Source organism: Nomascus leucogenys, chromosome 14 (assembly GCF_006542625.1).
Source record: "Nomascus leucogenys isolate Asia chromosome 14, Asia_NLE_v1, whole genome shotgun sequence".
Lineage (NCBI taxonomy): Eukaryota > Metazoa > Chordata > Mammalia > Primates > Hylobatidae > Nomascus > Nomascus leucogenys.
This window is the reverse complement of record NC_044394.1, coordinates 1,444,138-1,458,844: the sequence shown is the minus strand read 5'-3', so window position 1 is coordinate 1,458,844 and position 14,707 is coordinate 1,444,138. Positions and strand designations below refer to the sequence as shown.

Here is a 14,707-nt window from a genome sequence, read left to right as displayed (position 1 = left end):
CTTTTCAGTTTTTTTAAATGATTTTCAGATTCAACCAAATTCTTAGGAGAGATATTAAGAAGTTTATAATTTAGATAATGGGACACATTATGTATTCCTAGTAAATAGCACTAAGCTATGCATTACTGAGTTTCAACATCAATAGATTCTAACTGCCGACCCAGGCAACTGTCACTTGGCTGCTCCCAGGGTGGTTGGCCCATAAAACTTGCAATATGAATCACACACTCAAAAAGAAAAAAACCTCAACAGATAGAGGGCTATCTGTCTATTTTGGGGGTAGGAAACAAACATAAGTTGCTGGCATTAGATGCCTAATATATTCATGGAGTGTTTAAGCCTCCTCAGTATCACCAGCAGTTGCCCAGCCGGCCACTCCTTAATATAGCTGTGTTCGCATAAGGGAGGGCAGCTTGGGAAGGAAGACTGACCTGACCAGGCTGCACTTCCAGGATGGCAGCCACTAGCCACTTACCGTGATTGAGTCCCTGAAATGTGGTGAGTTCGAATTGTAATGCGTTTTGCGTATAAAATACATATTAAATTTCCAAGATTTATGAAAAATGAATGTAAAACCCCTCATTCATAATTATTATATCAATTACATGTTGAAATAATATTTTGGATATATTGGGTTACATGAAATAAGCTCCTAATGTTAATCTCACTGTTTTGTTTCATTAATGTGGCCACTAGAAAATTTAAAAATTGCAGATGTAGCTTGCCTTCTGTTTCTGTTGGATAGCTGCTGTATCGGACAGGACTCTTGTAGCACAGCCCAGGTTATACCATCAGATGTGATTGTCTACAGAGTATTTCATTTCATTTTAAAAATCATTCTGTTTATTTTCAAAATTCAAACAATATGAAAGAGCGCAAAATGAAAAGTGAGTCTCGCATCCCATCCCTTCCTTTTCCTGCATTTCTTTCTGTCCCTCCTCCAGAGGCCATCTCCCAGTGTCCTGAATACTGCCCCAAAGACATCCAAGAGACGAGAGATGAGGCTCCTCCATACCGCCACCATCTCCACCGCTCCCTGCCGTCACACACCTGGCCTGTCTCACTGATTTACGCTGCCTGCTGACCACTGTGGCTGTCTTGAGTGCGTCCTAGAGCACAGCAGTCATAGTGAGAGACGGCCTATAGGGGCAAGGACACCATGGGAAATAAATGTTACATACTTAACTTGCATACAATGAAATGACGAAAGAGCAAAAAGACTTACTATCTAATTATCCCCTAAACATTTGCTATTTCTACTTTCTTTGAAAAACTGGCATCAAGGATTCTAACATCTGACCAGTGACGACCACACGGGGAATGTTAACAAGGTGATCTATGGACCCCGCCAGCGTCCTGTGTGCCACTGTGTTCCACAGGCACCCCTTAAAAGGCATTTTCCTCTTTGGAGATAAAATCACTGGAGATTGGGAGTTATTTGCCTAAAGCCCTGTGAATCAGGGATTGAATTAAATGACACTAAACTAGAAATACGCTTTCTAAGGCAAGTTTTAGTATGTTAATTAAAGCAGCCTAACCTTGAATTTTCGTAGTTTAGGGAAAAACGGTGGCCTGAAGATGAATCAATGTATAACCCACTACATATATTTAGAAAGAGCTTTAGTGCTATATCTTTATAATTATCAAAGCAATTCCTTAAGGCGTGAAGGGAGGATGGAGAAAGGATAAAAAAACTCACTCTATATTACTGTGCCCCTTCCCCACTGCACTGAAGAACTGTCGGACTCAGTTCAAATGAACATCAAAGGAAGCCCAGAAGAGGAAGACATCAGATTCCTGAGTCCCACCTCAGACCTACTGAGGCAGAATGGGGGGTGGAGCTTGGACCAGGTACCCAGATGATGCTCAAAGCAAAACCTTATCCATTTTCATCCGACAAATGGAAACCAAATATTGTTCAGGTGCTGAGATACGGCAGGAATCAAGACAGGTAAATCGACATCCAATCATGCCTATATTATCCTTACAAAAAAATTAAATATATTAAATATAGATTATTATGTATAATAAAATGTATATTAAATATTTTATATATTACATATTTACATATAATATATTAAATATATTTGATATATTGAAATATATTTTAAGCACACACACACACACACACACACAGCAAAGAAGTGTACTCAACCCAATCTTGATTTGGGCTGGCATAGACAGCTAAGGTGGGCCCCCAACTCATGAAAGGAGCAGCAGCGCAGGCAATTCCATTGGGGGCATACTGCTAATCAATCAGTTGGTACCATCTTGATTCCAATAACTTTACCCAGTTGGTTTAAGACTCCAGCCACTCAGAAGTAAAAAAAAAAAAAAAAAAAAAAAATTGATCCAGACAACCAACAATGAGGGATTTGACAAGAAATCTCCAGGCTCTCCACATGCTGGTGGGCTGAGGTTTAAAGCAGAGTTTGAACCCAGATAAAGGAATTGGAAAACTAAACCAGAAACCCACACTGAACTGGGCTCATATGGACTAGGCCTGCTTGTTGACAGTTAAGAGAAGCACAGTGAAGCATAAGGAGATTGACTTTGAAATTGGACAGTCTTGCATTCACAGTCTGGCTCTTGAATCCACTGGCCATATGAGCTAGGCACATGGCACCACCCTCTTACTGGAAAATGGGAAGCTCATGCTGACCTCGCAGGTTTTGTGTCAGGATTTTTAATGTTCATAAGGCAGCTAAGCAGACACAGAAGACAAATTATCAAATTTAAATTTTATTTATAATACTAAATTATTAAAATAACAGTATTAAACTAATAAAACCATTGGTTGGCAGTGGTGGTTCAGTAGGAAAGAAATACATGGGACTCACCCCCGGAAACCCACATGCCAAGATTGTGAGGGAAAAACTCATTCCAGATACCACTCTCTGAAGTGTGCCTTCCTGGTCAGAGGCTGGGCAGCCTGAAACAGGTGAAGGGCTTCAGTACCAATGACTACGTGTGGCAAGAACATGTTCAACCTAATGCCAGCCACGAGCCCGTGATATCCTTGGGTTCGATGGAGGAAAGGGAGCATTCTCTTGACTTAGCCCATGCCTTGGTGAACCAAGCAATATCTTTCACACCTGTTGTCTGTGGCTTTTGTCATTACCACCATCAATCAAGTTGAAGAGATGCTTCACTGCAGTGGTGCTACCTAGCATCCCTGCAGAGTGTGCAAACAAATCGTCTATTATTTGAAGAGTCAATATTATCAAAAACAGATTCAATGTTTTTAATAATAATATGATTACTATAATCAGCAGTGCATGTGATCATTTCATCTAGTTTTTCAGTGTAGATGCCAAAATCCTATTCTTTTTACAGAGGAAACACAGGCTGACTCGGATGGGTAAGAGAAAGATCAGCGTAAACTTAGCATTACTAAGGGAAAAAAAACCCACTATTTTCCCTGCAGGGTTAAGAGTAGTGGGTGAGATCTCAGAAGTACATCAACTCTCCTACCCAATCCCACCAATGGTAACTCGAAGCAGATCGCTCCAGTCTGGTTCCATTTTCTTATTTACCTACATCTAAGCCACTCTTTTCCTAACAGCCCCAGCCTATGAGCTCCAAATATTTCCCTTCTGCTTTCTTTCAAAGATGCATTGCAAAAGAAAAAAAAAAAGGCCTACTCCTAAAACTCCACACCCTCTGCCACCATGCTCTCATCTAGCCTCTAATCTTTTCCATTTCTAATCAATACTATGAAAGCTACATAGCATGAAACATCTGGACAAAAACTGAGAAGAGCCCAGTATCTAGATATATGATGTCATGCAAATGGCAGGTCCAGATTTCAACTTGAATTGTTTCAATTTTTCTATAGGCTATGGTAGTTGTGTATGCACACACTTATTATAGTACTCCAGCATTTCTAACTTTGAGTCAGTATTCTTAGGTACCCTCAGCATAAGATAATTTAAAGGAAAAGCAAGAGAATAAGAGGAGGGGGAAGTGTGCTACATAAAGCAAGAAACAGTCAGTGGGTTGATTTCTAATCTTGGGTTTGCTACTTGTTTGCATAATCCTGGACAACTCACTCAACCACGCTGTGTCTCAGTTTCCTGATTTATTGAATAAGAGGTTGGGCTTGTTGATCTCTGAAGTCCTTTAGCTTTAGAATCCACACGCCCCTAAGTTTGCTAATCTGTGTGTCTGCTATGCTGCACTGAAGCCAATGATTTGACTCCAGTTTTTGGTACTAATTTTTTTTTCTTGCGTCGAGGCTTCCAGAGTGCCCCTGTGAGCAGGCAGCACACTGGCTTTTTGTATTCACTCTTTACAAATCAGGCCCTTGATCTCTTGAGCTACTTTGCAGAAAACTAGACTAAGTGGTGTTCTTAAATCTCAGACTCACTAATTACATTGCAAAGAAGGCCTATTACACACCTCGGCAGAGTGGCCAGAGACATATAACAGGAAACTTCGGTTCCAAAGAAAGGTCACCTAATTCATGACATGGCTGTTGAATCTTCTTCACTGAATGGCCTTCCAACATTATGGGCTCAGCCACCCAGTTGCTCAGCCAACACTAGGAGAGGCAGGTATGACCCATCTCTCAACTCCCAGCAAGCGGGGACCGGAACTGCCCTGCCACCCTGGGTCTAGACCAGGTCTGGACACATTAAACCCAACCTGGCATATCCGTGCAGACATCGTATTTTAATTAAGAATTGATCCCTAACCCCAGAAGCTTTTTAAAAACTACCTCATCTCATGGCTGGGAGCGGTGGCTCACGCCTGTAATCCCAACACTTTGGGAGGCCAAGGTGGGCGGATCACGAGGTCAGGAGATCAAGACCATCCTGGCTAACACGGTGAAACCCCGTCTTTACTAAAACATACAAAAAAAAAAAATAGCCAGGCATGGTCCCAGCTACTCAGGAGGCTGAGGCAGGAGAATGGCAGGAACCTGGGAGGCGGAGCTTGCAGTGAGCCGAGATCGCGCCATTGCACTCTAGCCTGGGCGACAGAGTGAGGACTCCGTCTCAAAAAAATAAAAATAAATAAATAAAAAAAAAAAACTACCTCATCTCCCCAGCACTCTTCCTACCAACTTCTGATTTCTCTTTTAAAGAGCTATAGAACGTGCAGTCAAATAGGCCTGGGCTAGAATTCTGGGACTGCCAATTTCTAACTGTGGTGCTTTAAGTAAAAATCCTTTAACCCCTTTGAGCTTCTATCTCCTCATATGCAGAATATGGATAATGCCTTCCTCACCTGGGCAGCATAAGGATGAAATGAGATGATGATGGAAAGGGACTGAGCACACAGCCCAGAGTACACCACAGTCAAGCCGCTGTTGTGGATGTTGTGGTCCATCACCTCCCAGCGTGTTTATAGTTATGTATTTTTATAGTTATAGTAAAAGAAAATCTGTTGATTCAAGCTCATTCTTGTTGGTTAAAAAAAAAAAAAAAAAAAATCTGCTGAATAAGACTGTATCCCAAATCCCAAAGGCAAGAATGCCAGCTCTCCTATGATACCAGTGAACAGGGCCCGGGTGCCAATTCCATATAGAATAGTAGATAAATAAAAAGGACATTATGAAATTTCTGAAATGTACATGGTCACTGAGAAATGGGAGTGCACCCTCTTGACAGTGACTTTGAAGCTGCTCCTTGAGACCCTGGGAACAGCATGAGCTTTGGATCATGAAGACTTGAATTCTAGTCCCGTCACTTATTCCTTTTGTATCTTTGAGTAGAATTCTTAGCCGACCTGTACCTGGTTTTCTAATCTAAAAACTGGTACAACACCTGACACATAGTAAATCCTCCAATTAGTAGGTGTCCTCCACCCTTCCTTTCCTAACTAACTGGATTAAGAATGCAAGTAGCTCCTGTACACGTCAGATGGGCCATCTCTTCCTTCTACATGACTGAAATTCTATTTCCTCTCAGCTACTCCATTTGTAGTGTTATATTTCCATTTAAGCTGTAGAGAATTATTTTTTACTGTATTAGAGGAGATCTGAGTCAGACTGCCTTGAGAGAGAACATATCGGAAACCTCACATAATCTTTGTGTCACATCAAGCAAGTAGCTACTTATTGAATCTTTTGGAATTTCTGAAAGTAAGATTTCCTCTAGCTTAGCTTTCTGCAGTAAACATCCACCCTACAAGCACTATCTCCATTAAACCAAAAGACCTTCGACATGTGTATTTTGTGAATTGGTCTTTATAAAAAGATATACCTCTTCCTCTTTGTTATCTCGAAATATGAGTTTATACAACATCTAAGACCCAAAACAATAAGTAATTTACATCAAAATAATCTCTGTGGTCCCATCTATACTCAAGGATAAACCCGACTTGTTAACAAGAAAAGTTAAATTATTTCTTTATCATTGTTCTATCATTCAGATGTACATTTTTTCAAACTGGTTCTCCTTCTATGTGACTGACATTTGGAAAACAGTCTTTGTGTAGGTGACTTTTAAAATTATGTGATGTAGGAAATATATAGATAAAATGCATATGTGTTTGTATTATATATAATATACATATGTGTATATATAATATATACAGATATAGATAATATAGCTATATAATATATGCATGTATATATACACACACGCATATTTGTATTATATATATAACCCTTTATGTGTGGTATCAGAACAACTATTTGGTTAAGAGCTACTTGAACTGATGTAATAAGGCAAATAGAACTTGAAAATAAGTGTAGTGGTTAATTGATGTGTTAACTTCGCTGGGCCATAGCGCTCAAATATTTGGTCAAACATTAATTGGGATATTTCTGTGACAATGTCTATAGATGAGATAAACATTGAAATCAGTGGAATTTGAGTAAAGCAGATTGCCCTGCATAAGGTTGATGGGCCTCACCCAATCAGTGGAAGGCCTCAAGAGATCAAAAAGACTGACCTCCCTGAATGAAAAGGAATTCTGCAAGGGACCTTCAGAGGTAAACTACACCATCAGTTCTTGCCTCCACCCTGCAGGCCCACCCTGCAACTTTTGGACTTGCCAATGTCCGTAATTAGATGAGACAATTTCTTAAAATCTCTTTATTTTATGTGTGATATATATATATTACACACACACACAATAGTATGTGTGTGTGTGCACATGTGTTGTCTCTTACACACACACACACTATTCTGTTTCTCTAGAGAACCCTGAGTAAACAGTAAGTCATCCTAAACATCCTGAATTCCAAACTACTGTGAGGCTCCTACACTCTCAACCCACCTCTTGAAGAAAATGCTGTAATATTACGTTGTTAAATAACCAGCTGTGGCTGGGTGTGGTGACTCATGCCTGTAATCCCAGCACTTTGGGAGGCTGAGGCACGTGGATCACCTGAGGTCAGGAGTTCGAGACCAGCCTGGCCAACATAGTGAAATCCCGTCTCTACTAAAAATATAAAAATTAGCTGGGCATGATGGCAGGTACCTGTAATCCCAGCTACTGAGGAGGCTGTGGAGGGAGAATCACTTGAACGCGGGAGGTGGAGGTTGCAGTGAGCCAAGATCATGCCACTGCACTCCAGCCTGGGCGACAGAGTGAGACTCCATATCAAAAAACAAAAACAAAAACTGCACAACCTAATAATTTCCAGTGGTTAAAAGCACAGGCTTTAGAGCCAAAGATAGCTGAGGTCAAGTTCTGGCCCCCGACTGATGGCAGTTTGCTTCTATGGAAAGTGCCATAGAAACCAGGTAAGACAGGTGTGCCCTGTGAGAGGCCTTCCCTCCACATATGGGTTTAGCCTAATATCTTCCCACTGAGAATAAGCAAATGGTGCTGGGTTTGGTGAGGGAGAAATTGTGATGATTAACAGAGAAAGTTCAGGTTCAGAATTTACCACCACCCCCTGTGACACCCAGTAAAGTTCTAACCAAGATGCCATCTGTTATGAACAGGCTTGTGGCTGACTTTCAAAGAATGAAAATTTTTCCTACCTTAAAAATGCATTGACCAAATTTATTTCCCTCTAAACATGATGATGTCACCAGAATGAAAAAAGATGACCCCATTTATTAGAGGCCCCGAATCACTGACTGCTGCAAAGCACTGTGTTTGCTATGCAAAGACATCTAATTTTGCCAAATAAATACACCAGGCATAAAATTTTTGCTTTGCAAAAGAACATATTGCTTCTAGATGGTCTCAAGTTATCAAGATAATATTGATTGACATACAACCTAGACAGGCACTTCTGTGGAGCCCCTATTACCTGCTTCCTTCAATATATGTAGCTCCAACCAGTCTCAAACCAGTATGAATTCTGCAGGTGAGGAAATTGAGGGACTTCTTTGACCTTCAGGTTTCTCGAAGCCTCCTCCTGGGATGAACTTCAGCAGGCTAGCATCCAATTACAGTCCTCTCTTTTCCTGAAAAAGATCCCACTTTTTCTGGAACTGCCTAAGATCTGCAAATACAGACTGGAGAAGAAATGAAAATCCCCAACATATTTTTTATTTACTTGTTTTTTATTTTTATTTATTTACTTTTGAGATGGAATCTCACTCTGTCACCCAGGCTGCAGTGCAGCGGCGCGATCTCAGCTACTGCAACCTCTGGCCTCCTGGGTTCAAGTGATTCTCCTGCCTCAGCCTTCCGAGTAGCCGCAGATGCCTGCTACCACACCCGGCTAATTGTATTTTTAGTGGAGACGGGATTTCGCCATGTTGGCCAGGCTGGTCTCAAGCCCCTGACCTCAGGTGATCCACCTGCCTCGACCTCCCAAAATCTTAGGATTACAGGCGTGAGCCAATGTACCTGGCCCCCCAGGGTATTTTTTTTTTTTTTTATCTGAAATGAGCAAGGACACTTGCGTTTGCTTACATCGAGATCATTAGTCTTGGAATCAGAAGACCTGGGTTTGCCACCTGCCACTGTGTGATTCTGGATAAGTCACTGAACCTTCACCAGCCCCCGCTTACTTCCTTTGCTGGTAAAATGGACATCACACACATCTCACACCTTATTTTGCAGTGAATTAAGATAAAACAAAAAGAACTGTGAGGCAGCCAGAGGCAACCTGGATATCCCCTGCAGCTTCAATTTCCCCCTTCTGTTTTGTTTCCTGGTCTGTATAATATAACTTTTTCTAACATGCTGTGCACCAAAGTAGTTCATTGAAAACACAGCAATTAGCATTCGAGATAAAATGACACTGCTGCAATGTTAATTACTACAGTGCAGATGTACCCTTAGATATCATACATAACGTTGTGAAGCCTTTATTTTTAAATTAAAGTGCAACAAACCATACCCTGGCTACACAGCTTTTTTTGATTAATACAAATTAATGTTACTTCAGTGTCTATGGGACGAGTGCGGTAAATGGGGTGTTGCATCTCATTGTAGGAACACATAGGAAAATGATAGCAGTTATGGATTGCCCATAACTTTGTGCCCCCAATCAGGTCTCTCCATAATGGAGTGTGAGCTCCATGATGGCAGGGAGAGGGACTGGCTTTGCTCACAGTCATACTGTCCCCAGCTCCTAGCACACGGTTAGGTGCATTCAATGTTTTGTTCTAAGTAAATGGCCAACTGAATGAATGAAGGAAGACAGAGCCATGTATGCAGAAGGGGTCTGGAAGTGAGATCAAAGAACTAGAAGGCACATTGGTGTATTCCTGCTTCTGGTTTGGGGTTTGCTTCATGGCCTTCAATATGATCTTGCATTCTCCCCATGTCTAGCACCTTAAAATCCAAAATGAGAGGCCAGTGAATCATCACAAGGCAGAAGTTAGCTCCAGTTCTTCGTTATGACATTTAGCAAGCAACATTGTATTCCACCAGGCTCTGGGAATTGGGGAAGACACGGGGAAGAAAGATCAATGAGAATCCTTCAGTATCACCTAGGCACCCATGCCATAATAGCCAAGAGTGAGGGAAGGAAGAGAATGAACACGTGTGACCATCGCATATATTAGTTAATTATCACAACCTCGTGAGGGCAATTTTTACCAACTTTTTATTGTTGTAAAATACATATGACATAAAATTTACCATCTTAACCATTTTAAGTGTACAATTCAGTAGTGTTAAGCACATTCATATTGTTGTACAACCGTCACCACCATCTGTTTCCAGAACTCTTTTTATTTTGCAAAACTGAAACTTTATACTCACTAAATACTAACTCTCTCTTCCTCCCTCAGTCCCTGGCAATCACCATTCTACTTTCTGTTTCTATGATTTTGGCTACTTTAGATATAGCATACAAGTGGAATCCATTTACATTTAAAGTAATTACTGATAAGAAGGGACTTTGTCATTTTGCTATTTGTTTCAATATGCCTTATAGCTTTTTTGTCTGTCATTTTCATGGAGGAAATTCTGTTATCTCTATGGTTAAGAAAACTGAAGCTTCAAGAAATTCAGTAAACTACCCTAGGTCACAAGAGGCAGACTGAGAATCTTTTGACTCCAGGGCCCCTGATTTTTCCACCTACTCGTGCCAGTGTGTTTCCCAAGTACTGGAAAAATTCAGGCAAGCATAAAATGTAGTCAGTGCCTTGATTCAATGGGCAATAATTTTCTTGGGAACATTAGACAGACATAGATGAAAGGATTTCTAGAAGTGTTAGGAAGCCCAAGATACTTGCCCAGTGGCACAAAGCATGCATGTCATAGGAACTTGGAGCAATGTTTTTTGTTGCCTTTTATACTACAGAATGTCACTGGATTGAACCCCATGGTTCTGTGCTTAATGTCATTTGAAGGGAATTACAGAGATCCAGCCCTGCTCTGTGGGATCTGCTCCCCATAGTAGATGGATGCAGCAATACATAGTAAATGCTGTAATAATGTGTACAGTATTTTACCTGGAATCTGCATAATGAAATATCTCTGGATTAGTGAAAAGATTTATCCATAAGGATGTTTATTACAGAATTTTTTTACAATAATGAAAAAGTGAAAGTGCTGTAAAGATTCAACAATCAGCTATATATTTTTACAAGGAAATATGATGTAGATATTTCAAAGTGATAGTGCTAAAGAATAGTTAATGACATGGAAATATCTATATGTTAGTGAAAATAACATATAAAGTCATATATAATATACATATATGCAAGTGAAAAGTATTTATTATATATTTATAATGCACATATATAAAATGATCTCATTAAAATATGGGTCTATAGGTATGAGTGTGAAAATTATATATATACCAAAATATTAGTGGTGATTACTGTTTAATTGTGAAATTGTGGTCAATTTGCTGTCCCATATCTTTCAAACCATATAATAATGCCTATGTATTATCTTAATAATTAGAAAAAATAGGTTATATTTAGAGATTGAAGTCATGTCTAACACAAATCTGTCTTGAGCTATCGTACTGAAAAGGGAGTTCGGGGAAATGAAAAGAAGGCAAGTTCTGATTATCTCACACTAAATATACATTTATTTGAGGCTGGACAACAGGAATGAAGTCATTGGCATGGATCATTTGGTTGCAAGGAATAGATAACTTGAGGTTAAAAAATGTATTGATAAGGTGTAGAATATTAGAAAGTACAGTTCAGGCCTCTTGAAGGAACTAGAACAAAGAGACACAAAGATATCTGAAGCTAAGTAGTTATTCTCCCCATTCCCTCCCACCTTCCCCAGTGTGTGGTCTCCTCTGTTAATGTTGGGACATCTGCCTCAGTCCGCTCTCTCTGATCTGACTTTCTCTGCTTAACAGTATGATTGGGACCCAGGCGACCTTGCAGTTCAGGAACTCAACAGAGAGTTTCTGTTGATAGTTCCAGATTTCACAGGAGAAAGAAGACGACTGACTTAGTGTATATCAATTCCCTTTTGCTGCATAACAAACCACCCCAAAATTTAGAGACTTAAATAATCATTTAGCTCCAAGCCTATGGGTCAGTGGACATTTCTGACCTGGGCCAGGCTAAGCTGATCTCAGCTGGGCCAGTCAGCTAGTGGATCAGCCACAGAGTAGCCAGTCTAGACGGCCTCTCCTGGGATGGCTCTCCTCACTATGGTCCCATCCTCTAGCAGGCTAGCCCAGGCTCATTTGCATGGTAGTTTCATGGCTCCAAGAAGAAGTGAAGAAAACATGCATGCCCTCAAGGTCTACTCTCAGGACTAGCATGTTGTGTGCAGCACATGCTGTTGGCCAAAGTAAGTGACAAGGCCAGCCCAGACTCGACGTAGAGAAATAGCCTCTTATCTGGATGACAGCAGTTACAAAGTCACATTGTTGGGAGCGCAGTTATAGGGAGGGGAAGAATTCCTGTCATTTTTGTAAACTGCACATAATCTCTAGGGGCCTAGGCTGACGTGAGCTCCGTGCAGTCACTGCACCACATTGCCATTTCCATATAATGCCATTGGTCGATGTACCAGGGGAAGGTGAGTCTGGGGAATACACTATTTCAACCTGGAAGTGACACCTGTCGTGACCCCTCCCAGCCCATGGCCCCCACCAGTCACATGGGCTCCATTCTACAGTGAGGTGGCAGGAAACAAAATGAGTCACTGGAGTATTTTGTGAGCATTATGGTCTCTGCCATGGTGAACAACTCAAGAGCTAATCATTCACAACACCAGTGTCAGAAAGGTGGAAGAGGGCCAGGTAAAGGATAGTGCTATAGAGCATATATATGAAAAACCACATCTAATGAAGGTATCAGAAGTTACAGGAAGCCCTTCAGGAATCACTAGGGCTGAAGGCTTGGCCCAAAGTCAGAGTAAGCAGGAAGAAAAGCCAAGTAGTTCAGCCTCCTGTAACCCAGAAACACTCCTTCCAGACTCATTCAAAGTCTCCCCTAAGCTCTAGATCCTACTCCCAGAGCTAAGTCAACCCAAGAGAGTAGAGTAAGAAAGTAGAGTTTCAGGTGGAACAAGTGTTCTAGTATCAATTGTTGTTGAGAAGTGCTAAGGTCACAGTCAGGAAAATGAAGCTGAACATCAAGTCCCAACAAGAAAAGAAAGAAGGAAAAGGAATGCCAAGCAGTCATGTTAGCAGTTTGGAGGGGCTGGTGCAAGATGGAATCAGGAATAAGGAGTAAGTCTAGGAATCTATGAAATTGGAAGCTTGAGTGAATCCCTTTAGTTTAACACTTGAAGCCCACAAGCTATGAGGATTCTGTGCAATGTCTGGTTGCAGGGCAGGAAAAGGACCTAACCAAGACACACCAGATACTGAGAATTCAGACCTAGGCTTTCCATCTCCCACGAGCGTCTGCTTCTATTCACTTATTTTCTCTTCCCTGTCTCATTTGGCTTTCTTAGTATCTCACTCGTTGCTAACTGCTTTCTCCAATTTCTCGCAGCTGAGATTTAGAACTCTCGCAGTATCTTTCCATTCCAAATACTTACAGTAAGAAGGACAAGTTCATTTTTTATAAGATGCAACGTACAAAATATTAGTCACAATTGGTGAAAAGTCTCCTTTTGAGTTCTTACCTCAAATTCCTAAGCCATCATGTGGTTTATGCCTCACAGAAATTACCATAGATCCCACATATACCCTCTGGGGCAGCTACCACTCCCTACTCCACATGTGGATTTAGCCCATCTTCCCATCAAGAGGAAGCAAAAGCCATTGATCCAAGCACTATGCTGGGTTTGGGGAGGCATAGACGAAGAAGGGCCTTCCTTGACCTGTTGCTAATTGCCTTGCAGGTCAGTGGGACCATGTACAACACTGGAAGACACGTATCCCTTCGCCTGGACAAGGAGCACTTAGTCAACATATCTGGAGGGCCTATGACATACAGCCACCGGCTGGAGGAGATCCGACTACACTTTGGGAGTGAGGACAGCCAAGGGTCGGAGCACCTCCTCAACGGACAGGCCTTCTCTGGGGAGGTATGTTAGTCTGTCAAAGTACTAAGGTTAAATGTCAACTTATAAGATTGGGTCCCTGTTTATATCCAAGATGGGATAATATAACAAAGGGATTCACTCTACTCTATGAAATGAGAAGGCCAATGCCTTCTTTCTCCGTCTGTCTTTTGCAAATTGACGTAGAAGTCAATAACAAGCTTCTAGTATTTTCCAGGGAAGGCTACAACGAAACTAGCTCTTTCCTTCTGAGACACTGGTGCAGCTCTCTTTGAGACTCATGCCCAGTGATATTTCTAGAGCATTATATCTACCCCAAATCCTCACCTTATATATATAACACATCTTTACTTACACCTGTCTGGGCGATCAGCCTCTCACGTGTCACATATGATAGCACAGATTCCATAACTTTTCTTTTGAATATAATGAGTCGTATTTGCATAAAACTATAACATGCTGTGAAATAAGTGTCAGGCAACTCAGTAGTTTTCCTGAGTTTCTGCAAAATGGAAATGTCACTGTGTGACACCATCAACCCAGACAGAACTCAGGCCACAGCAGAGAGCCCAACCACAGTTTCATTTATAGGACAAGAGCTACAGTTTAAACAGTTGTCATCTGTGGTGTAACACTTCACAAGTAGGGTGTATGTAATTTGATCTGTTTTACCCCCGTTATACTGGAGGGTGTTTATGAACTAGAGATCAGGGGTCCTTACCTGCTAAATGCCCTGTAACTAGGTTTCTGCTTAAGGGTCCTCAATAACTGATGTTAGGAAGGCTTTGAAATTATGAAAATATGTATTGCTTGTGGTCTTTTTATATTTTTAAAGATCATGTATAAGTCTGGCCTTATTTTTAGTGTATTAAGGCTAAGCACTAAGAAACAGACCCACAATCTT

General features: G+C 41.1%; 1 protein-coding gene across 3 annotated transcripts in view; it reads left to right on the top strand.

The window, feature by feature from the left end:
- The window catches only part of CA10 (carbonic anhydrase 10), a 520,530-nt gene that overhangs the window by 398,464 nt on the left and 107,359 nt on the right, over window positions 1-14,707 (top strand). For all 3 annotated transcript variants that reach the window (XM_003272273.2, XM_003272272.3, XM_030827146.1), the window contains one exon: window positions 13,642-13,827. In XM_003272273.2, coding sequence (XP_003272321.2) covers window positions 13,642-13,827 — 186 coding nt within the window. The remainder of the gene's footprint in view (window positions 1-13,641; window positions 13,828-14,707) is intronic.